Source organism: Squalius cephalus (assembly GCF_949319135.1).
Source record: "Squalius cephalus genome assembly, chromosome: 2".
NCBI classification, from domain to species: Eukaryota; Metazoa; Chordata; class Actinopteri; order Cypriniformes; family Leuciscidae; genus Squalius; species Squalius cephalus.
Window position 1 is genome coordinate 1,966,674 of NC_137123.1, and position 23,191 is coordinate 1,989,864.

General features: G+C 45.4%; 3 protein-coding genes across 4 annotated transcripts in view; 2 read left to right on the top strand and 1 right to left on the bottom strand.

Moving 5' to 3' along the window:
* Positions 1-1,050: 1,050 nt before the first annotated feature.
* On the bottom strand, positions 1,051-12,721 carry parn (poly(A)-specific ribonuclease (deadenylation nuclease)). The gene is made up of 26 exons (XM_079846494.1): positions 12,607-12,721; positions 12,362-12,439; positions 12,197-12,276; positions 11,408-11,475; positions 11,247-11,328; positions 10,559-10,619; positions 10,326-10,488; positions 9,892-9,954; positions 9,761-9,799; positions 6,685-6,724; positions 6,521-6,601; positions 5,404-5,460; positions 4,814-4,891; positions 4,687-4,730; positions 4,572-4,614; positions 4,423-4,498; positions 4,236-4,346; positions 4,060-4,129; positions 3,847-3,902; positions 3,670-3,756; positions 3,504-3,578; positions 3,282-3,423; positions 3,079-3,185; positions 1,807-1,873; positions 1,622-1,734; positions 1,051-1,551 (listed from the first exon to the last, which is right to left on the bottom strand). Exons 1-26 carry the CDS (start codon positions 12,623-12,625, stop codon positions 1,502-1,504), a joined length of 1,950 nt encoding a protein of 649 aa, XP_079702620.1. The 5' UTR covers positions 12,626-12,721; the 3' UTR covers positions 1,051-1,501.
* A 3,688-nt stretch (positions 12,722-16,409) lies between these two features.
* LOC307151611 (bifunctional apoptosis regulator-like) lies at positions 16,410-20,478 on the top strand (the record flags this gene model as incomplete). The annotated part of the gene is made up of 7 exons (XM_079859717.1): positions 16,410-16,636; positions 16,738-16,930; positions 17,910-18,079; positions 18,252-18,390; positions 19,605-19,766; positions 19,900-20,099; positions 20,233-20,478. The coding sequence occupies 7 exons, from the start codon at positions 16,410-16,412 to the stop codon at positions 20,426-20,428; spliced, it is 1,287 nt and encodes a 428-aa protein (XP_079715843.1). The 3' UTR covers positions 20,429-20,478.
* A 1,448-nt stretch (positions 20,479-21,926) lies between these two features.
* Positions 21,927-23,191, top strand: part of LOC307153150 (thioredoxin domain-containing protein 11-like) — a 31,640-nt gene continuing 30,375 nt past the window's right edge. Inside the window, exon 1 of one of the 2 annotated variants that reach the window (XM_079862344.1) lies at positions 21,927-22,213. In XM_079862344.1, coding sequence (XP_079718470.1) covers positions 22,089-22,213 — 125 coding nt within the window. In that variant the 5' untranslated portion in view covers positions 21,927-22,088. The remainder of the gene's footprint in view (positions 22,214-23,191) is intronic. The other variant, XM_079862345.1, reaches the window with a different exon arrangement.

A 23,191-nucleotide genomic window follows, 5' to 3' on the forward strand; every position in this document is an offset into this window, starting at 1 on the left:
GATTTTTAATTTTAGAGCGTTATTGAAAAAAGCAAGTCTCAGTTTTCTGTGTAAACCCTTTTGTAAATATAAATGTTGGCTGGCTATCACCATAGGCCTACATCACACAATTAAGGCATCATGAATTGAACAGACAACAAAAGTTGAGATAAATGAAAGACTCCTGTATATTTAGCATTAGCTGCTAACTGAATGCCTTTAACTTTTCTGAGGTAAAAGTGACGTGGTTGAACGGTTTGATTGGCGCGTTTCGTCGACTGAAACACTGATAGGCGATTTCGCGAGACATTTATTAAACTATATTCTGCATCTTCCTACATACCTTCTTACCTTCAACCATTAGTGCTGTAACTGAGTAGAGAGGATGATTATCGGTTCACTCGCGCTCAGCGCTGCCGTTAAACTGAGCGAGCCGTTAAAACCACGTTATTTGCGCTAATATTTAACGGAGATCTACAGCGCTCCACATGAGCAAAGTAAAGGTGGTGGTGACATCTAGACTAGAGGACAAGACTGGCAGTAGGACTCACAGGGTAAGGCAAACACACATCTAGGAAGGATTGACTTTATATTTTGTAAATTCTTCACACACACACACAATAAAAAAAGGTACACAGTATAAGTAGTTTAAGTTGTTCAGCATCATTTGAGGAACAGATCACGCTTGCTTTGATGACTATATCTAATGCAACAACAGTTATTTGAGCGTATTAATACATTGGAGCCACTGACGCAGGTAAACATTTTTTTAGGCAGAGACTCTTTAAAAAACAAAAATCATAATATTCATAATACAAAATTACAGATTTAAAGAAATTAGATAACTCAAGCAACATCAACTTCTGATGGTCAAAGTGTCTGATCTGAATCAGATGATCAGTCTTGCACTGGTCTTCTTATGTTTCACATGGAGGGCATTAGTTTTGGACCCCTGTATCATGAATTTGTGATGGAGAATCATGTTCATGTCAGACTGTGAATACTGAGGATGATTGAACATCATCAGAATGATCTGGATCACATGTTTGAATGAACAGCCCGACACAGACGTACTAAGAAAGACTTTAATTTCATCTTCCCTGGAAAAGGGACCATTTGAACATTTCATACAAAAAAATACAAGGATATGAACAGGACATTCGTGATGACATCATTAGCAATCTTTGACACGTTTCATTTCTTTTTTTTTTTTCTTCTCACTGATAATCTGAAGGAACTAAAGACGAAGGAACCCTCTCGAGGAATAAATAAACATTGCAGGACACGTCAACATTTAAAATGAGGGAACGCTCTGGGAAACCGTGGTAAAATACTCACACACACACACACTCTCTCTCTCAGACAGTAAATGGCTCAGTAACTCCAGCACCTTTAAAACGCTCTGAACTTCGGCCACGTAAGGAGAGGTCACGGGAGGTCACAGTCACAAAGTGCAGTCTTCTGATTGGCTGTCGGACACGCCTGGGCTGAGCGAGGCTCCCGATTGGCCGCTGAGCTATCGCTACCAGACCTTAGGGACGTCGAAGAGCGTTGGCGGTGTCGTTTCAGAAGCTGCGGGAGAGAAGACACGTCAAACGCTCGTGCTCAGCGCACCAGAGCAAACCTCGATATCAACGCTCACCGTCTGAGTTCCTCTTCTTGTGCTTGCGGCTCCGTTTACCTTGACTCTGATTGGCCGACGACTTATCAGGCTCCGCCTCATGCACCGGGCTCACAGAGGCTCCGCCTTCAGGCCTGAACAAACAGCAGCCAATCAGAACATGGTCATGACATCATCTGAGTGAGTTAACGGGGCGGGGCACTTACTGCAGTCTGGGCCAATCACAGGACGCCTCGGAGTCAGCGACGTTAACATACGTCTGTGAGGAGCCTCCTGTGACACCGGCAGAGAAGCGAGACGTCTCAGGTTAACCAAACAAACATGTTTGAACAGGTTTAATAATCACTCTAACTCAAGAGAATACCAAAGTCCACCGCAGAGCTATAACCATACGAGGAGCGATATCAGCGGACACGCGTTCAGAAGGAAGTTCTCCAGCGATAAAAACGTTAAAGCAGAGTGGATTCTGATTGGCTGTCAGAGCTTGAACTGTTGGAGCGGCAGATGACAAAACTGCAGCGCTAATGAGAGCGATATTGTGCGCTTGTGGATACTAATTAGGGGCCAAGCACCGAAGGCGTATATGCTAATAAAAGGCGTTTATGCTAATACATTTTGAACCATAAGGGCTAGAAACAAAATTGACCCTGATTCCTGAGCTCAAGCCGATTCGATTTCACCCCATGACATCATTCCCTGTCATGAAAATTTGTCCGCCATTTTGAATTCTCCATAAAACCTACTTTTTCAAACAATTTGCTCCGATTTGCACGAAAATTGAACCAGATCATCTTCAGACCATGGAATTCACGTTTCGTCAAACCGTTCTCGAATACCGCGCAAACTAATTTTACGTAGCGCTTGCGAAAACAGACGTAAGGCTGTATCTCCGCAACGCTTTATCAGATTCAGACCAAACTTGGTACATGTCATCACAAGCATGACCTGAGGCTACATGCTGCGTTTCGGCGCAGCGCCACCTACTGGTCCGGATATACGAAAAATGGCTATTTTTGCTTATAACTTCTGAACGGTTTGTCAAAATCATAAAAGTGGTCTCGTTAGATTCAAGGCAATTTTACCATATTGGCCATTTTGAAGTTTGTGCTAAAATGCTGTATTTTAAGAACGCATTGTTACGAAACTTGGTATGGGTCATGAGCACGATGCCCTGGAAGTATTCAAAATGTTTCAGGGCAGCGCCACCTTTGGGTCAAAAGTTATAATGAAAATGCTAATAACTTTTAATTTAGCCTATTGCGATGAAACCGGTATTAATAGATCTCTTGGGTCACGCCGTTCATTGTTGTGGACACCAATACAGTGATGGTTACAACTATTGTAAGTTATCGTTTGTTGCTGTGGATGCTAATAGTGATTGTTAGTTATCGTGAGTTGTGGACACAGATACAGTGATCATTGTTGTTATAGTTTGTGGTTGTGTTATAGTGATGTGGTTGTGAGTGACACACACACACCGTCAGTCTTCATCTTCTTGCCGCTGCTGTAGTGTGTCCAGCTGCTGTCAGAATAATGATTCTGCTCCTCTAGAGACGGACTGATGCTCCTCTTGACCGCGTGCAGCCTGAACACACACACAGGGTCACATGACTGCCGTCCCAGTGCTCAGTGTCACACACAGGCTGGTGTCTGCAGTGTAGGGTCACACACACACACTCACCGGCTGGCGTCTCCAGTGTAGGGCGTGTCGGCCCACCCGTCGGCGGCCCATCTCCTGCTGGAGGTGTTCTTCTGCCGGCCCTGCAGGTACTCCGCGTACGTCTGGATGCGGTAGCTCTCCGCGTACCGGCTGGTGTTCATGGCTGCACACACACACACACGTCAGGACATGAGCGCCGTGCACACACACACACACACGCACACGAGTCTCCGAGCCTCTTACCGATCTGAACCTGCTCCGTCTGACTGAGGGACACGAACGCTGACGTGTCGTCGATCCACGACACCTGGATGTTACCTGAGACACGACAGACACAGATCAGCACACACACCTGTCACAGAGAGTGTGTGTGTGTGTGTGTGTTAGTGTTAGTGTGTGCATGTGTTACCGAAGGCGCTGAAGAGCTGGTACAGGTCACTGGTCTTCCACTCTTTAGGGAACGTGACGTACAGCACGTGATCTCTCTTGGGCTGCACTAGATGGACAGATACACAGGTAAAGAGACACACAGGTAGATATATATGTGTGTGTACATATGGGTGTGTGTGCGCGCACGTGTTCTTACGGTCTGGGCCACTCATGTTCAGGTAGGGAATGTCAATCACCCTCATCAGAAATAATCTGGAAAACACATCAACTAAATCAGACCAAGATTAGGTGTGTGTGTGTGTGTGTGTGTGTGTGTGTGTGTGTGTGTGTGTGTGTGTGAGACAGAGAGAGTGAGAGAGAGAGAGAGAGAGAGAGAGAGAGAGTGTGTGAGTGTGTGTGCCTGTCTCACTTGTTGTAGAAGGGCTCTATGAGTTTGGAGCGAGCGGAGATGTGACTCTTTGGAGGAGTGAGGAAAGTCCCTGAGAACAGACCAGCATTACTGATTAAACAGAGTCTATACAGAGACCGCTCAGACTGAGCTCTGATTGGATGAGGTGATCTGAAGCTTCACACACACACACTCACCCAGGTAGTTTGCCATGGAGATGAAGCACAGTCCAGTGATGAAGGCGTCGTAACCGGCCTCATGAAGCTGCTCTGTGGAGGTGTCGTAACTCCTGAGGCCTTCAGGACACTCTGAACACACACGGAGAAGAGTGAGTGAGTGAGTGAGTGTGTGAGTGTGAGTGTGAGTGTGAGTGTGAGTGTGTACCAGTGACGGGCGATTTGAAGGGTTTCTCTCTCAGCTGTTTGTGCAGTTCAGCCAGTGACGTGTTGCCGATGATCTCCTGCCACACAAACACTTATTAAACACACACAGTGGCTCCGGATCATGACCCAACACACACACACACAACGCACCTTGAAGGGCTGCGTGGATGCCATCAGCTTGGTGTCCAACAGCCTGAAACACACAGACCGTGAGCAAACACACACACTAGCAGACACACCAGTGATGATCATGTGATCAGTTTACCTGGGAAACACCGACATGGCCACCTCCTTAAAGTCCTCCAGCTCCTGCAAACACACACACACACACCTCATCAGACACACCCCATCCGTCACTCAATCCCACAATCCCCCAGTGCCGGTGACGTTACCTCGGGCAGCGGCGTACAGAACTGATGGATGGTGTGCATGACGTCCAGCAGCATGTTGTGGCCCACCACCAGCTTACCCTGCCACACACACACACACACACACACAGGTTATGAGGTTTAGCTCCTCTGGCACAGCTTTAAGGAAGATCAGAATGTTATGAATATTAATGAGCCTCATTAAAAACAACAAGATTCCAGATTAATTACTGAATTATTAGAAATTCTAATACTTATAATCATGTAATAATGAATAGAGATGCACAGAGTCTTCAGTGGCTGAGGAAGAGAACGCATGTGTGTGTGTGTATCAGTGTTGATCTGTGCATAAACTCTTAAAGTGACAGTAGCCTAATATTCTATATGCCGTCTGTCATGTTCATCGCTCAAGAAAATTTAGCATTGAAGAAAAGTAGATTTTTGCTTGTATCCTATAAAGAAAATCTGCACTGGCAGGACACAGATCAGAAGTGGCCAAGAAGATTCTGTGCATCTCTACTATTATTATTATTTATTATTATTATTATTATTATTATTATTATTATTATTATTATTATTATTATTATTATGAGTTGTGTGTTTGCAGGACTCACAGATTTGGAGATGGCTCTAATAACCCTGGAGAAACCCACGGCGTCGTTCAGCTCTTCCTGCAACACACAGATCAATGAGGAGAACCAGCTGATGATGTCATGAAGGTCAAGTCACAGATCATGTGACACAGGCAGTCCATCAGTACATGATGTGTGTGTGAGATAGTGTAAGTGTGTGACAATGTGTGTGAGAGAGAGTAAGTGTGTGATAGCTTAAGAGTGTGCACGTGTGTGAGAGAGAGTGCACGTGTGTGTGTGCACATGAGAGAGAATGTGTGTGAGAGTAAGAGTGTGTGATAGCGTAAGAGTGTTTGATAGTGTGTGATAGCATAAGAGTGTGTACGTGTGTGTGTGTGTGAGTGTGATAGCATAAGAGTGTACGTGTGCGTGTACATGAGAGAGTGTGTGATAGCGTAAGAGTGTTTGATAGTGTGTGAGAGTGTGCACGTGTGTGTGAGATTGCGCACATGTGAGAGAATGTGTGTGTGAGAGTAAGAGTGTGTGATAGCGTAAGTGTACATGTGTGTGTGAGTGTGTGTAAGTGTGTGTGATAGCATAAGAGTGTGTACGTGTGCGTGTACATGAGAGAGTGTGTGAGTAAGTGTGATAGCGTAAGAGTGTTTGATAGTGTGTGATAGCATAAGAGTGTGTACGTGTGTGTGTGTGTGTGTGTGTGTGTGTGTGTGTGTGAGATAGCGTGTGTGAGTGTGCACATGTGTGTGTGAGAGATTGTGCACATGTGAGAGAGAATGTGTGTGTGAGAGTAAGAGTGTGTGATAGCGTAAGAGTGGGTTTGATAGTGTGTGTGAGAGATTGTGCACGTGTGTGTGAGAGATTGTGCACATGTGAGAGAATGTGTGTGTGAGAGTAAGAGTGTGTGATAGCGTAAGAGTGTGTTTGATAGTGTGTGTGAGAGTGTGCACGTGTGTGTGAGAGATTGTGCACATGAGAGAGAATGTGTGTGTGAGAGTAAGTGTGTGATAGCGTAAGAGTGTGTTTGATAGTGTGTGTGAGAGTGTGCACGTGTGTGTGAGAGATTGTGCACATGAGAGAGAATGTGTGTGTGAGAGTAAGAGTGTGTGATAGCGTAAGAGTGTGTTTACACACACACACACACCTGCTCTCTCTGCTGTTTCTGCTGCTCTCTCCTCCTCCTCTCCTCATCATCCACTTTACTGATCTGGATGAAACGCTCCTTCTGAAAACACACACACACACACACAGTGTATGAGAGTTTGTTTATTGCTATAATGTTGTGTGTTTTTATGAGTGTGTTTGTACCTTCTCTGTCTCCAGCGTCTCCACATGAAGTTTAGGAAACCTGAAACACCAGCAGCACCAGATGAGCGGAGACATTGAGCAGATCATCACACACACACACAAGAGTTTCCGCTAGAAAAAAATGGTGCCGGTCACAGTGACCGGCAGAGGTTTCGTTTTCCGGACATTTTGATGATATGCCGGTCAAATACCGCCTCTTAATTAAAGTTGAGGAAAACTGGAGGAAGGCTATGTAACTTAAATGACATAATCAGGCCGATTGCAACATGTTTATTAGCCTAACTTTCAAATAGACGGAAAAAAACATGAACGTCCGATTGGCGTCAGTCAACGCCAACTGTTTTTACTATGGTTTCACATTCATAGTTTAACAAACCAATCCCCCTTCCCCACATAAAATATCTGAAGCCTATTGTTTTTACTCAAGCGAACTTCCCAGTGTCTCTCCACAACCTGCAATGCGCATAAGCCGCGTAACCTTGTTCTCCGCAAGGCGACGTCGCTGCTTCGTCTTGATCCGCTTCTGCAGCAAGAACCCCCTCTCTGCAGGAACACTCGAGACACATTTTCTACTATGGTTATGTACGTTTCTTCATTCGGATCTATTTGCGATCCATTCCATTCTAAACAAACAACGCAGTTTATATGCTTCGTCCTTGTTTCATTATTCATTAAGATAATAATTAATAAGTGCACGCATAATTATCAGTGAACTTGATAAATGTTGCAGATATGTTTTGCTATGCATGCACAAACAAATGCCTTTCAACTTATGCGTGCAAAATTCAGAATAAAATGAATGTGCAGCAATTTGTACAAATAGAGAGTCTGTAGGCCTACTATACGTGTTGTAGCCATTAAATAAGCTCATTTAGTTTCATATTTGTTATAATATTGTAATGTTATTTTTTCATCTATGTTGATTATGAAAAGTGAACCGCACGAGTAAGATAGGATGCGCAGTATATCGAGAGACATGGCGTGGGTCAGACATGATTTTGACCACTTTTTGTTTTGTAGAAAGCCTTTTTTGAAGTGAATTTCGTTTTGTATAAATTGTATCTTAATATTAATAATTTATCAACCAATTGCCTGGATTTAATAAATAAAAGAGAAGCAAATATAGCAGACGATAGGCCTAATCATGGAGGCGCCCGCGCGGTCACTTGCATTGCTCGTGAACAGGAGCGCATCTCATCCTAACGTAACGAAACTCAGCGTAGGCCTCACAGACATGAAATATATCTTAAGAAAGCTTGAAATGTCTTTTTAACAATTTAAAACGAAAAGAAATAGGCTACTCTCTGGTTATGTAATCCATGATGTGCATTTCTCTCTATAGGCGCGTTCACTATACGGAGATGGCGATCGTCAACTTCATCTTTACAGCTGTTGTTGCTGTTAATAAACTAAAAATAATAGGCCTATAATTTTATTAAACAATAAATTAAATGAAATTGTAATTGTATTAAAAAAGCAACAAAAAAAAAATCCTGTTTAAGTTTTTTTTTTTACCTATGCTAATTACGCATTAAATTCAGGTAGGCTAGTGAGTCGCTGTCCTCAGTGCCCAGAAAAGCGCTGAAGCGGAGATGAAGGGGAACCCGTTTTTATTTATTTTTTGGCTTATTTTAACTGGCCCATCCAGTGTTCTGGAGGCCCACCTAATCAAAATCCTGTTTTGAAATAGTGCTCCAGCGGTCTGATATCAAGAAATAACAGACCGCATTCCACATTGGAATTCAGCCAAGCCATGTAATAATCAGTCCCTCCAGTTTTTCGCGATTCCGCGATCGCTGAATACAACGCAAAATCAACAAATTGTCGCATTTTTTTGCGATCCTGCATAATTCCTAATTTAACCGCAAAATAATCACAAAAATGAAAAAGACCTCACAAAACATTAAATTATAATCACCCAATTGAAATATCTCTAGTTTAATTAAAGTTTCAATGCATTTTACGTAGATACAGATGTTGCGCACGCGTGATGTCTGTGAGCGGTCTGTCAGAAACATGGCGAAAGAAAATTTGTCTCACCTGCCCTCTCACATAAGCGCCAAGGAGCGGGCTAAGCAATATCCTGATATATTGCACGAGAGTGGGGGTAAATTGTTTTGTTTTGACCGAGTGACTGCCTGACTGCAGTGTGTGTGTGTGTGTGCGTGCGTGTGCGTGTGTGTGACTGACTGCGTGTCACCGCCTGTCAGGTAAATTCTCTTTATAGCGCTTGAACAAATACACATAGCAACAATTACTTCAAAATATTCATCTTGGCGAGTATTTACGTAAAACTATCAGTAATAACTGATTGGGACGTTTGTCATTACTGTAGTAGGTCTTAAAGTGACAGTAACCTAATTTACCTGCTGTTGTCAGTGTTGTTAATGTTAATCAAGCAACAACAATAGCTACAGCACAATTAAAAAAAAACGTAAATTATCCACTGTTTGTAACTGTATCCTTGTATTTATTTGTCCTGTTTTGTTTCTTTTTGTTATTTGTTCCTTTGTTCTTATTTCATTACTGAGTGTTTACTTGATTATTTAAATCATTTCTTGGATGTTCCTGGTTGTGCCCATAGGTTGTTTTAAAAGTTAATTTGATGAGAATTTGATTAGACCAAAATAAACAAGCTTTATGCATTTTGTTTGTGATTTGTCTCATGTATGACTATTGTGCATCTGACATAATACTTTTATGGTAAATGTGATGTCCTAATTATAAAATATAAAAATCGCAAATTTTTTCACAAATTTCTGGAAATTACCACCACAAAATCAGTCATTTTGATCGCAAAAATCACACAGAAAAATCGTGAAATCCTGGAGGGACTGAATAATGTTTAATAACTTTCACACGGTAGAGCCTGTTCCTTTATAACATAGCCAAAGGTCGGTGTATTTTTGCTTTATACATTTTAGGCTTATTCTCAAATTCAGATTGTGTTAGGGGGGCGGGATTATTAGGCAATTTTAATCGGACAATTTGACCGGAGAGATTTAATTTTGTCGGACATTTCATTTTTTTTCCGGCAATTACCGGACAACGGAAACCCTGACACACACAGACTTACTTTGAATTGAGCGTCTGATAGATGAGCTTCCTCTGAAACCTGACACACACACACACACACAGAGAGAGAAGGTGTGAACACTCATATTTAGAGGAGACCTGTTATACATGATTATAATGAGTGAGTCTGACCCGGTGCAGGGCTCCAGATCCAGCGTCTGATCAGAGCTGCTCAGGAGAGAGTCCACCTTCTGCCTGCACACACACACCATCACCATCATCATCAGTGAGTGAGTGAGAGAGAGTAAGTGTGTGAGTGAGCGCTCGTCTATGTGAGTGCAAGTGTGTGAAAGAGTGTGAGCTTGTGAGTGTGTGTGAGTGAGTGAGTGAGTGAGTGAGAGACTGTGAGCTTGTGAGTGTGTGTGAGTGAGTGAGTGACTGTGAGCTTGTGAGTGTGTGTGAGTGAGTGAGTGAGTGAGTGAGTGAGTGAGTGAGTGAGTGAGTGAGTGAGTGAGTGAGTGTGAGCGAGTGAGAGACTGTGAGCTTGTGAGTGTGTGTGAGTGAGTGAGTGACTGTGAGCTTGTGAGTGTGTGTGAGTGAGTGAGTGAGTGTGTGAGTGTACTCACTCCACGCTCCTGATGAAGTCTCTCTGGTCCTCAGGCACGCTGCAGGCTCCTCCTCCAGAGGGGGGCGTGTATGACACAGGCCCCGCCCCATTCATCTGGCCCCGCCTCTCCTCATACTGCTCCCTCAGCTGAGACTCCTCCTCCCGCGTCAGGTATGCGATCCCTACGGCAACACACCTGTCAGTCACTCACACACACACAGCAGTCACATGACAGGAAGTGAGATCACGTACCGCTGCGGAAGACCTTGTTGAAGTCGAAGCCCTGGCTGGCCAGGAAGTCAATGCTGGAGCTCTAGAGGAACAGGAAGGGGAGGAGTCAGCTCACAAACGGACATAACAGGAAGGGGAGGAGTCAGATCACGAGTGGGCGGAACAGGAAGGGGAGGAGTTAGATCACGAGATGGTGTTTTTATTAATGAGAAATAAATAAATCAGGCCTTGTTCACACTAATATGTTTTCGTTTAAAAGCGCATCAGTTTCTCTCCGCTCAGACCTTCAGTCGACACTGACGGCGTTCTTATTCATGAAAACGCTCCCCAAAGTGGACACATCTGAGAATAGGACTGGGCGATGTCCCCTAAACTGGCAGTTGACGATGTTTACAGTAAAACACCTCGTGACACTCGCGAACAACGCTGAACACACTTGCCGGTACAGCTTGAATGTTATTATTATCATAACTTCATTAACTTCGGTAGGCTGTACAACACGGGGATCGTAATTGGCTGCTTTTCCTGCAGAGAGCCGATCTCTGTTGATGCGACTTCATTATTTTAGGTGGGCGTGGCCTGAGGTGGGTGTGGCCTGAGGTGGGTGTGGCCTGAGGTGGGTGTGGCCTGAGGTGGGCGTGGCCTGAGGTGGGCGTGGCCTGAGGTGGGCGTGGCCTGAGGTGGGCGAGCGACAGCACGGCTCTCTCACCTGACAGATGAACTTGATGTCTGGAGACGTGCGGCTGAAAGGCTTGGGGAAGATGTAGAAGTTGAAGGCTTTCGTGATGTACCTGCGGGATGACACACACACAGTCATACACACACACTCACACACACAGCGATAACACTGAGGAGGAAGAGCCGGCTCACGTGGACTGGTTCTGCTCGTATCTGAAGGTGCAGATGCCGAACTGGAAGAGCAGGAAGTTCATGGAGTGCTGGAGGAGAGAGGAGACGGAGTGAGACACCAGGAGCGACAGCAGCGAGTCTTGTACTTCACGTCGTCTTGCGACCCTGTGAGTCACTCTCTGCTTTAGGCGTTTACACGTGACGGCTATTTTCATAAATGGACATTTCACTCTCTCAGTTTCCAAAAATAACATCGTGCACACCATTCTGTCGCATACTGTGACGTCGGCTGCCTAATACTCAGTTTTTCTCGGTTTACATGCAAACTAAGTTTTCCAAAATCTCCACTCTGGCCGGGGTTTTTAGAAAGAATCGTTTTCAGAGGCGAATTCTCCGTTTGCGTGTAAACGAAGGGCACAAACGAAGGGAAATGTCTCAGTTTTTCAAAATAACCATGTACGTGTAGACGGGGCCTTAGAGTCTGACAGCAGCTGTCAATCACTCCGTCACTGCGGGTCTCAGGTGCACGAATAAGGGGATTATATACAAAGAAATCCCCAAAACGACTCGCAAAAGTCACATTTATACGGCACATGATTATCAATCAGCCATTGGCTCTTTTATTTAGGAGGAGGGGCTTATTCCACCATATCGTGCTGCCCATTGACAGTATATGAGCGCAGTGTCTTTATCTACAGATGAGGCTGCCAGAAACATGTATGTGTGTGTGTGTGTGTGTGTGTGAGAGTGTGTCTGTGAGTGAGAGAGAGAGTGAGTGAGAGTGAGAGAGAGAGTGAGAGAGATCTTTACCTTCCTCAGTTTGGTGTATCTCTCCTCCGGTGTGTCTAGTCCATTGGTCAGAGCACTGACTGACGGCCCATCACTGATTCCTACAACAATAACACACACAGTATTAACACACACACACACACACACACACACACGCACACACGCGCGCGCTTATGAAGCACTGACCTGTGAACTCTCCGTCTATAGAGATGAAGTCTGCCTCCTGAATCGCGTTACACACCTCTGGAAGAACCTCCTTAAAATCTGCAACACACAAGATTAACACCCATCAACACACACATAAACACATCGCTAGTGTAAGCTCGCGCGCACGCACACATCGTCACATTAGCGCGCTCGCGAGTGTGTGTCTATCCGTGGATCTGCGTGAGGTTTTACACTGATGTATTTTAATAATTTGATCGTCTTACTCTGTCTCGTGACCTCCATCCTCTAAAGCAGCGAAATAGAAATACACACAAACACACACACACTGGACGCTTTAACCCCGGCCGCCGGAAACACTCACTTGCACTTCCGGTTCCTGTCAGTGCCTGCAGGGGGCGCTGTGAGGCCCACTGAGCCTGTCTACTGTAATTATTTTCATACATTCATCCAACTAATTCACATATAAGCTATCAATTAAAATCCGTTCCAGTGATTTTTGATTAAAAAAATATGGACATTATCCAGTATTAGTAATCATGAGCGACTGTGATTGGTTCATCATGGTCTGCGCAGAGTAACCGCAACTCTTATTTAAAATACACAGTGATTATTCCAATAGACTAATTATTATTTATACCCATCTTACAGTTGTCTCAGTAACCCCGTGGTGATCTAATCGAGCAGGAGTCTTGTGATTTAATATGTTTTATAATCTAATCAAAGAAGGCGCGCTTCACTGTTCGCATTACTCCAGCGCGCTCCCGCTGTAACGGTCGAGGAGTGTGAGGTAAGGGGTGCGTTAGATAAACATAATATCTGACTGTTTGTCGACTGAAATGTTCAATAACCGACAGTACATGATACAAACTACCCCTTTGTCAAAGTTTTGAACTGAAAATAACCCGATCCATGTAGGCTAATGAAATTCTACTGATTTACGAGACAAGAAAATTTAAACATCAACACTTTTCGGCATATTAGGCGTAAGATTAAGAGTGAATGTGCTTATTTTAAAATAAAAAACACAAAATTGCAGTTGTTTACTATTTTTATTCTTTTTAATTCCTTTATTCTTTAATTTATTTTAATTAAAAGGGCCATTATACATTTGTGACAACATTATCACCGTGTCACAAAATGGTAATCAGCATGATTTATAATTTGAGCAGTCGGGTTCGGATTTCGCGGAAAATGCCAGTGATATGTGGTTCCTCATTTACAATAATAAGCTAATGAGCTTTTCAAAACTCAGTTGAACCGTTGCTTCGCCAATTGATTCGGTGTTTTGACGTGAAATAATAGCGACAGCTGCCGGTGAGAACTGTGTAACTGCACCGGAAACTCGTCCAGATATCCATAGACACCTTTTACAAACCAATATTAGTCACGTCAGTGAAGCACATCAAAAGTGAAACTGAAGCGTGTGTGTGTGTTTAGTGTATGCTGGTTTGAGCTGGGGATGAAATGAAGGAAACCAGAAAAACCACACTGTCATTCAGTTTTTAATCATAATAATTAAAAAAAGCTTAATAAACACATAAAATGTATAAATATATAAAACAATACTGTTTTAATTTATTGTTTAAAATATAAAATACCATTTAAAAAATGTAAGGGTGATAGAAATAGCGTAATCTCAGTAGAAAATCAACAGAAGTGATTGGAAAGCCCCTAGAGATCTCCTAAATCACGTGTGTGTGTGTTTGTAGTGGGAGTGTGTGCTGAGGTGAAGCGGTTTCTCTTTCTCTTCTGTTGATGATGAGTGTTTATAATGAATAAACCGAAAGAGCTGATGTGATCCTGAGGAGAGACGAGGACCTGACTGAACCTGACAACACTGCTCTGTGTGTGTGAGTAATCTCTCTGTGTGTGTGAGTGTGTGTCATCTGTGACTGTGCTGTGTTATCTGTGTGTGTGTGTCATCTGTGCTGTGTTATCTGTGTGTGTGTGTGTGTGTGTGTGTGTGTGTGTGTGTGTGTGTGTGTGTGTTCAGGGTGTGATAGACGTGTGTATCCCCATGGCCCCGGAGCCGCTGGCGGGTCTGCTGACGGCTGAGTTCACCTGTGTGTGTGTGTGTGTGTGTGTGTGTGTGTGTGTGTGTGTGTTTGTAGTGGGAGTGTGTGCTGAGGTGAAGCGGTTTCTCTTTCTCTTCTGTTGATGATGAGTGTTTATAATGAATAAACCGAAAGAGCTGATGTGATCCTGAGGAGAGACGAGGACCTGACTGAACCTGACAACACCGCTCTGTGTGTGTGAGTAATCTCTCTGTGTGTGTGAGTGTGTGTTATCTGTGACTGTTATCTGTGTGTGTGTGTCGTCTGTGCTGTGTTATCTGTGTGTGTGTGTGTGTGTGTGTGTGTGTGTGTTCAGGGTGTGATGGACGTGTGTATCCCCATGGCCCCGGAGCCGCTGGTGGGTCTGCTGACGGCTGACTTCACCTGTGTGTGTGTGTGTGTGTGTGTGTGTGTGTGTTCAGGGTGTGATGGACGTGTGTATCCCCATGGCCCCGGAGCCGCTGGCGGGTCTGCTGACGGCTGAGTTCACCTGTGTGTGTGTGTGTGTGTGTTCAGGGTGTGATGGACGTGTGTATCCCCATGGCCCCGGAGCCGCTGGCGGGTCTGCTGGCGGCTGAGTTCACCTGTGTGTGTGTGTGTGTGTGTTCAGGGTGTGATGGACGTGTGTATCTCCATGGCCGAGGAGCCGCTGGCGGGTCTGCTGGCGGCTGAGTTCACCTGTGTGTGTGTGTGTGTGTGTGTGTGTGTGTGTGTGTTCAGGGTGTGATGGACGTGTGTATCTCCATGGCCGAGGAGCCGCTGGCGGGTCTGCTGGCGGCTGAGTTCACCTGTGTGTGTGTGTGTGTGTGTGTGTGTGTGTGTGTTCAGGGTGTGATGGACGTGTGTATCCCCATGGCCCCGGAGCCGCTGGCGGGTCTGCTGACGGCTGAGTTCACCTGTGTGTGTGTGTGTGTGTGTTCAGGGTGTGATGGACGTGTGTATCCCCATGGCCCCGGAGCCGCTGGCGGGTCTGCTGGCGGCTGAGTTCACCTGTGTGTGTGTGTGTGTGTGTTCAGGGTGTGATGGACGTGTGTATCTCCATGGCCGAGGAGCCGCTGGCGGGTCTGCTGGCGGCTGAGTTCACCTGTGTGTGTGTGTGTGTGTGTGTGTGTGTGTGTGTGTTCAGGGTGTGATGGACGTGTGTATCTCCATGGCCGAGGAGCCGCTGGCGGGTCTGCTGGCGGCTGAGTTCACCTGTGTGTGTGTGTGTGTGTGTGTGTGTGTGTGTGTGTTCAGGGTGTGATGGACGTGTGTATCCCCATGGCCGATGAGCCGCTGGCGGGTCTGCTGGCGGCTGAGTTCACCTGTGTGTGTGTGTGTGTGTGTGTGTGTGTGTGTGTGTTCAGGGTGTGATGGACGTGTGTATCTCCATGGCCGAGGAGCCGCTGGCGGGTCTGCTGGCGGCTGAGTTCACCTGTGTGTGTGTGTGTGTGTGTGTGTGTGTGTGTGTGTGTTCAGGGTGTGATGGACGTGTGTATCTCCATGGCCGAGGAGCCGCTGGCGGGTCTGCTGGCGGCTGAGTTCACCTGTGTGTGTGTGTGTGTGTGTGTGTGTGTGTGTGTGTGTGTGTGTTCAGGGTGTGATGGACGTGTGTATCCCCATGGCCGATGAGCCGCTGGCGGGTCTGCTGGCGGCTGAGTTCACCTGTGTGTGTGTGTGTGTGTGTGTGTGTGTGTGTTCAGGGTGTGATGGACGTGTGTATCTCCATGGCCGATGAGCCGCTGGCGGGTCTGCTGGCGGCTGAGTTCACCTGTGTGTGTGTGTGTGTGTGTGTGTGTGTGTGTGTGTGTGTGTTCAGGGTGTGATGGACGTGTGTATCCCCATGGCCGATGAGCCGTTGGCGGGTCTGCTGGCGGCTGAGTTCACCTGTGTGTGTGTGTGTGTGTGTGTGTGTTCAGGGTGTGATGGACGTGTGTATCCCCATGGCCGATGAGCCGCTGGCGGGTCTGCTGGCGGCTGAGTTCACCTGTGTGTGTGTGTGTGTGTGTGTGTGTGTGTGTGTTCAGGGTGTGATGGACGTGTGTATCCCCATGGACCCGGAGCCGCTGGCGGGTCTGCTGGCGGCTGAGTTCACCTGTCACTGCTGCTACGAGGTGCTGGTCGAGCCCACGACGCTCCCCTGCGGACACAGCTTCTGCCGCCACTGCCTGGCCTCCTGGTGGGCCTCCGGCCTCCGCACCGATTGCCCAGAATGCCGAGCGGTGTGGCAGGGCTTTCCCAGAGTCAACATCCTCCTCCGGTGAGAGATGTCGATCTGCTTCTGTTCACACACGCCTTAGTTATTACAGGAGCTAAAACACTTTATACACAGGGACTACATCGTGTGTGTGTGTGTGACAGGGATGCGGTGGAGAAGCTGTTTCCCGCTGACGTGAGCCGACGGAAGCAGGCCGTCCTCAGTGATCCGTGGCTCCGGCAGGTTCTCCTGATGTTCAGGAATAGTCACACACACACAGCTGGTCCAGTGAACCCACCGCAGATCAACATCAGAGAGTTTTTCTCTGGAGTCCTGACAGCACTGAGCTGTGTAGCTGTGAGTCTCACACACACACACACACACACACACACACACACACACACACACACACACACACAGTTTTTGGGGCCTGAGGTCTGATTGGTTAGCGTTAGACAGCACGTCTTCTAGACCGGCTAAATGAAGTGAAACTGGATGTGAGAGCGCACTGCAGTGACGCCTGGGATCACTGGATCTCTCAGTCTATCACATGCATACCTTCATACTGAGGACAGGAGATAGAGAGTTGAGCATTCTCTGAGGCTGACTCAAGAGTTTCCCTTTCAGCCATCGACTGGTTCAACAACTAGCTCACATGCGCATTCATTTCACTGGAGGTCATTCACAGCTTTTCTTCTTAGACAACACTGATGCATCATCATAATCTAGCAGTTATTTTTTTCTATTCATACGTTCATGTTTTCATAGACATGTTTTGATGTCATACTTTTTTTTGTCAACAATCATTTTCGTAACGATCTTAAAATATTAAGATATTAATAAGGCTGGTTTCTAAAGTACTTCTTCCTGCCTCTGTGTATTACTGCTCATGGGTAGCCTAAATGGGTTTCATTCAGACCTTAACATTAAGATTCAACAAGACATGTTCACCTGGCTAGACCCAATGTTTAGATCTGTTGTGGTATTTATGCAAATTAGCACATACATAATTAGATTATGCACCGTTTGTCCATGTTAACAGACAATTAAAAAAAACTTGTAATACATTTTTTGTTTGTCTTGATGTAAGTAATCAGCTCTCAATCAACAATCAATTTTTACCCTATTCACGTGAGAAAGAGAATGAATAGTGGAAATTTGGGTCTTTTTCGAAACTTTCCCCTAATGGGATTCTTCGGGGCTTTTTTCCTTTCTCAAGACATATTGAGGATACAAAATCAGTTGAGTTTGCTTCTGTTGCAATTTGTTCAAGGTTGACCCCCATTTTGGCTTAAAATGTGTGTGTGTGTGTGTGTGTGTGTGTGTGTGTGTGTAGATGGTGTTGTTAGTGTACCGCGCGTTCAGTGCCGACTCCAGTCATGAGACGCTGCTCAGTAAACCACTCAGCACGTGGAGCGCTGATGATGTCATGCTGTGGGTGGAGCATCTGGGGGTCTGGACCAATCAGTATAAAGAAACATTCCACAGGGAGCAGATCAACGGCAGGTAACACACTCTTACACACACACACACACACACACACAATTTAACATTTCTACAGTCATGTGAAGTCATGAATGTAAGAGACCTACAGTGCTGAACATTCATCAGCAGATCATCAGTGAGGCTTTAAATGTGACCTTTGCTGTGTGTGTGTGTGTGTGTGTGTGTGTGTCAGAGCACTGTCTGCCCTCAGCGATGAAGATCTGTCCACGGCTCCGTTCATGATCCAGCATCAGGCTCACAGACGGATCATCCTGGAGGAGCTGCACAATCTCACACAGCTGAGAGTCACACTCACCCTCTGGGGGTACAAGGTGTGTGTGTGAGAGAGAAATGTGTGTGTGTGTTTCTCAGCAAACAGTGCATTCAAATGGGACTTATGGAGGGATATATAAAAGATTTTGACATAAATATGGTGGGTAACAAGATTAATTTGGTGATATCAACATCAGTGATATTATAAATGACCCGGGCTTCAGTCGTATAGCGCAGATAACTGGTCCGTTCGCGCAGATCTGATCACACTTCTGAATCGAGCTGGTGAACGCACACACAGTGCGGTGATTCAACACATGAACACCCATGCCCATCCTCTCAGGATCCTGGATCAGTGTTACAGGAACCCCAGCACATCGCTTTAGTATTTCTGTAGCATAAACACCATAAAACCCACGAGAGCTTCGGCTCTTCCAGTGTTTCTCTATGGCGCTGAAACCTAAAGATGTCCGAGTTCCCCGTGCAACTGATACTCAACTGCCATTGGCTGATCTGTGTCCGAGGGGAGGGGCTTACCGATTGGTCAGTTGGCCCACAGCCCTCATTGTTTTTTGTCAATGAAATGAACGTATTATATTTTAGTTTGTATTTTTAGTTTTTTTTTTAATACTAAATTATATTTACGCAGTATTTATAATCCATTAAAGGGTTAGTTCACCCGAAAATGAAAACTCTGTCAGTAATTACTCGCCCTCATGTTGTTCAACCCCGTCAGACTTTCATTCATCTTCGTAACACAGATTAAGATATCTTTGATGAGATCTGAGAGCGGTCTCACTCCTCCACATGCTTCTGGGTAATAGAGCGGAGACTGGAGCCTAGGCTTCTGGGTAATGGAGATCTGCCATCCAAGAGAAGTTAGTAAAGACATCGTTAAAATAGTCCAACGACTGCAGCGGCTCAACCTTAAGTTTATCAAGCGACGAGAAAACGTTTTGTGCGCTAAAAAACATGTTTTTTATGATAATTAAATTTGAAACAATTATACTAAACGTCAGGACATTTTATCGTGGTTTATTGTGAAACCGGTAATCGTCCTATCCCTACGCCTGACCCAGGATCGGGATAACACAAACACTACACAAACACTGGAGAGATAACCCCATGGCTCAACCCAGGGTTTGGGTAGAAGAAATAACCCATGAGTGTAAAGCTTCTGTGTGTGTGTGTTTCGCAGTAAGATCGTTCAGCATCATCTCTCTCTCTGTGTGTGTGTGTGTGTGTGTGTGTGTGTGTGTGTGTGTGTGTGTAGGAGCTGTATCTGGGCAAGACTGTGTTTCTGCTGGTGGGTCTGAGGAGCTGTCCTCGTCTGACGCTGCTCTACCTCTTCCTGTTCGACTACCAGCTCACCTTCCTGCCCTTCATCCACACCGCCTGCCCCGCCACACAGGACCCGCCGGCACACACGCCACTGGTGCGTCAGTGTGTGTGCGAGTGAGTGAGTGTGTGTGTGTGTGTGTGTGTGTGTGTGTGTGTGTGTGTGTGTGTGTGTGTGAGTGTGTGAGACTCTCACAGACTGGTCTTGACTCTCTCTCTCTGTGCCGCAGCAGGATTGGCCGGGCTGGCGTCAGTGGGCGGAGTTTCTGCTGATGTACTTCCTGTTGCCGCATCAGCTGCTGGCTGCGTTCGCCTGGCACTGGATGAGCGCTCATTACTGGACGGCAGGCGTCGTCATCGTCCACGCCGCGCTACTGTCAGTGCTGGACGTCAGCTTCCACTGGACGCTGTGGACGAGAGGAGAGATGAGGTGTGAACACACACACTTAAACACACCCTTAACACACTGGTTTTAACATATTTATGGAGTCTGACATTAGACCCATTTGATTCTGTCCCATATGATTTCTGAAGACTGTGTGTGTGTGTGTGTGTGACTGCAGGACGCTCCCTAAGAGGCTCTGGCTTCATGTGTTGTCAGTGATGTTAAGCTCTTCTCTGCTGGTGCTGCTGTGGCCACTCGTCCCTCTGTTCTTCATCAACATCGAGATCTACACACAGCTGTACATCATCCCCTTCATCACTGCAGCGCTGGTGAAGAACACACTCCAGCGTACAGATGCACAGCAGAGGCCCTGACACACACACACACACACACACACACACACACACACACACACACACACACACACACACACAGCTGTACATCTACCCCTTCATCACTGCAGCGCTGGTGAAGAACACACTCCAGCGTACAGATGCACAGCAGAGGCCCTGACACACACACACACACACACACACACACACACACACACACACACACACACACACAGCTGTACATCTACCCCTTCATCACTGCAGCGCTGGTGAAGAACACACTCCAGCGTACAGATGCACAGCAGAGGCCCTGACACACACACACACACACACACACACACACACACACACACACACACACAGCTGTACATCTACCCCTTCATCACTGCAGCGCTGGTGAAGAACACACTCCAGCGTACAGATGCACAGCAGAGGCCCTGACACACACACACACACACACACACACACACACACACACACACACACACACACACACACACACACACAGCTGTACATCTACCCCTTCATCACTGCAGCGCTGGTGAAGAGCACACTCCAGCGTACAGATGCACAGCAGAGGCCCTGACACACACACACACACACACACACGCATTCTACTGACGCTTTTACACAAAGCCTCTTCAGTTCATGCTTTCACTGGACATTAAACCCAATGATAATCTACTGTTACGATCACCTTTCTGCTTTCATGTTATATTCAGTTTCATAATCAGTAATTCAGACAGTTTAGTGCAATTCAGTTCAATAATACATCTTTATTTTTATATTCATCTTAAAAACCTATGATTTTAGTAATTTAATAATCTGGGGGAAGAAAATATTACATATTTTTGTACTATAATATATATATTAAATTAAAATATTTTACTATTAGTAAAAACAGAAAGTTGTGGGTTTGTCGTGTCTCTTTTTTTCATATCACATGAATCTCAGTTTACAGCATTAATAAAGGTGTCAGTGTGGAGAGATAACAGGCAATGATTGGGAAAAGGATGTTATCATCTCGACATATGTTTGTTATTAATTGAAATCTTTACAAATCTTTAAGTCCGTGAAAAATGGCCTACCATATGGCACAGTCTACATATATTTTGATTTATGCAACGTTATATGATATTTCCCAAAGAGTGTGAGAATGTTAATTGTATTGACAGAGTCCACTAAACTGGTATGAGTGCAAAGAGTTGTTCAGTTTGAGAGTTTTGTTTCCTTGAGAAAAGCATGTTAACACATTAACATGTAGGCCCTACTGTACCCGATTTATAGCCAAATGAATCGATAGTGAATCCAGATCCGAATCGAATCTAATGATTCGCACCGGTTTCGAAGCTTCACAAAGCAGTGTTTTGATAGCGAGCACAGAGCCTGGGGTGTGTTTCTTTTTTAAATCAAGACGCTCTCGTATTCTCGTTCACCTGTATTTAAGATTCTCGTTTGGATTCACAAATAAATTAAACGAAATACAAATAAAATGGCGCGTTTGTGTGTGTAGTTTAGAGACGCTCCCTCGCTTGGCCCCGCCCCTCTCTCGCTGTGACCACGCCCCTCCGGGAAGCCGGAAGCCTGACGTGTGTTTGAGCGGTTGGTGCGGGTATGTTTAGCTCTGAACACACGCCGTGGTTTGCGCTTTGCTTCGGTTGTCCCGGGATGAGCTGGTCTCTGTAGCGGGCCGGGCTCGGTGATGCTGCAGCGGGTTCGGGCTCAGCTCCGGCAGGTGTCGGCCCAGATGGCGAGAAGACCCGTGTTGTGCTGCGGTGCCATACTGCTCATCTGTGCTCTTATCCTGCCTATAACCCTCACCTGCGGGTAAATATACTGTAGAATATGACTATAATATCATAAACTGCTCACCTGTGCTCTTATCCTGCTATAACCCTCACCTGCGGGTAAATATACTGTAGAATATGACTATAATATCATATACTGCTCACCTGTGCTCTTATCCTGCCTATAACTCTCACCTGCGGGTAAATATACTGTAGAATATGACTATAATATCATATACTGCTCACCTGTGCTCTTATCCTGCCTATAACCCTCACCTGCGGGTAAATATACTGTAGAATATGACTATAATATCATATACTGCTCATCTGTGCTCTTATCCTGCCTATAACTCTCACCTGCGGGTAAATATACTGTAGAATATGACTATAATATCATATACTGCTCATCTGTGCTCTTATCCTGCCTATAACCCTCACCTGCGGGTAAATATACAATAAAACACAACATATATTTACAGTAATATGTACCATATAGTCGTGTATATAATGTTCACTACACAGTGTGTGCAGAATTATTAGGCACGTTGATTTTCTGATCATTTTTTTTTTTAAGCACATTTTACCAATTCTAAACCACATTAATCTTAATAACTAGCCTACTATTAATTTTGTATTTAATCATTTATAAGTGATGTATAATTGTTGATGAAGGCTGGAAATGAAAAACGCCTTTAGGTGTGCATTATTATTAGGCACGTTTTCTTTGACATAATAAAATAAGCCAAAAAAGAGATTAAACTCAAACCGTGTCCTAACTACACGCGATAAAAGCCTCTTCGCCATGGTAATCAGAGTGTGTGTGTGTGTGTGTGTCCTATCCAGCCGCGACGGCGACACGACTCTAGTGCAGAAGCGGTTTCTATATTTCTGACGTCGCGCTGGAACAACAAACACAAAGTGTGGCGATGATAATCTCAGGCGCTGTTGATGAGCTTTATTTAATGTTAAAAGCGTGTAATGTCTAGTATCTCATAACGGCACGTACAGCCGAATATTA

What these genes read in the sequence shown, in the direction of transcription:
- parn (XM_079846494.1), bottom strand. An exon ending in CAACAAGGTCTTCCGCAGCG is followed by an intron (nt 10,489 to 10,558) that starts GTACGTGATCTC and finishes GTGTTGCCGTAG; the next exon opens with GGATCGCATACCTGACGCGG. An exon ending in CAAGAAGATGAAGACTGACG is followed by an intron (nt 1,874 to 3,078) that starts GTGTGTGTGTGT and finishes CCGGTGTCACAG; the next exon opens with GAGGCTCCTCACAGACGTAT.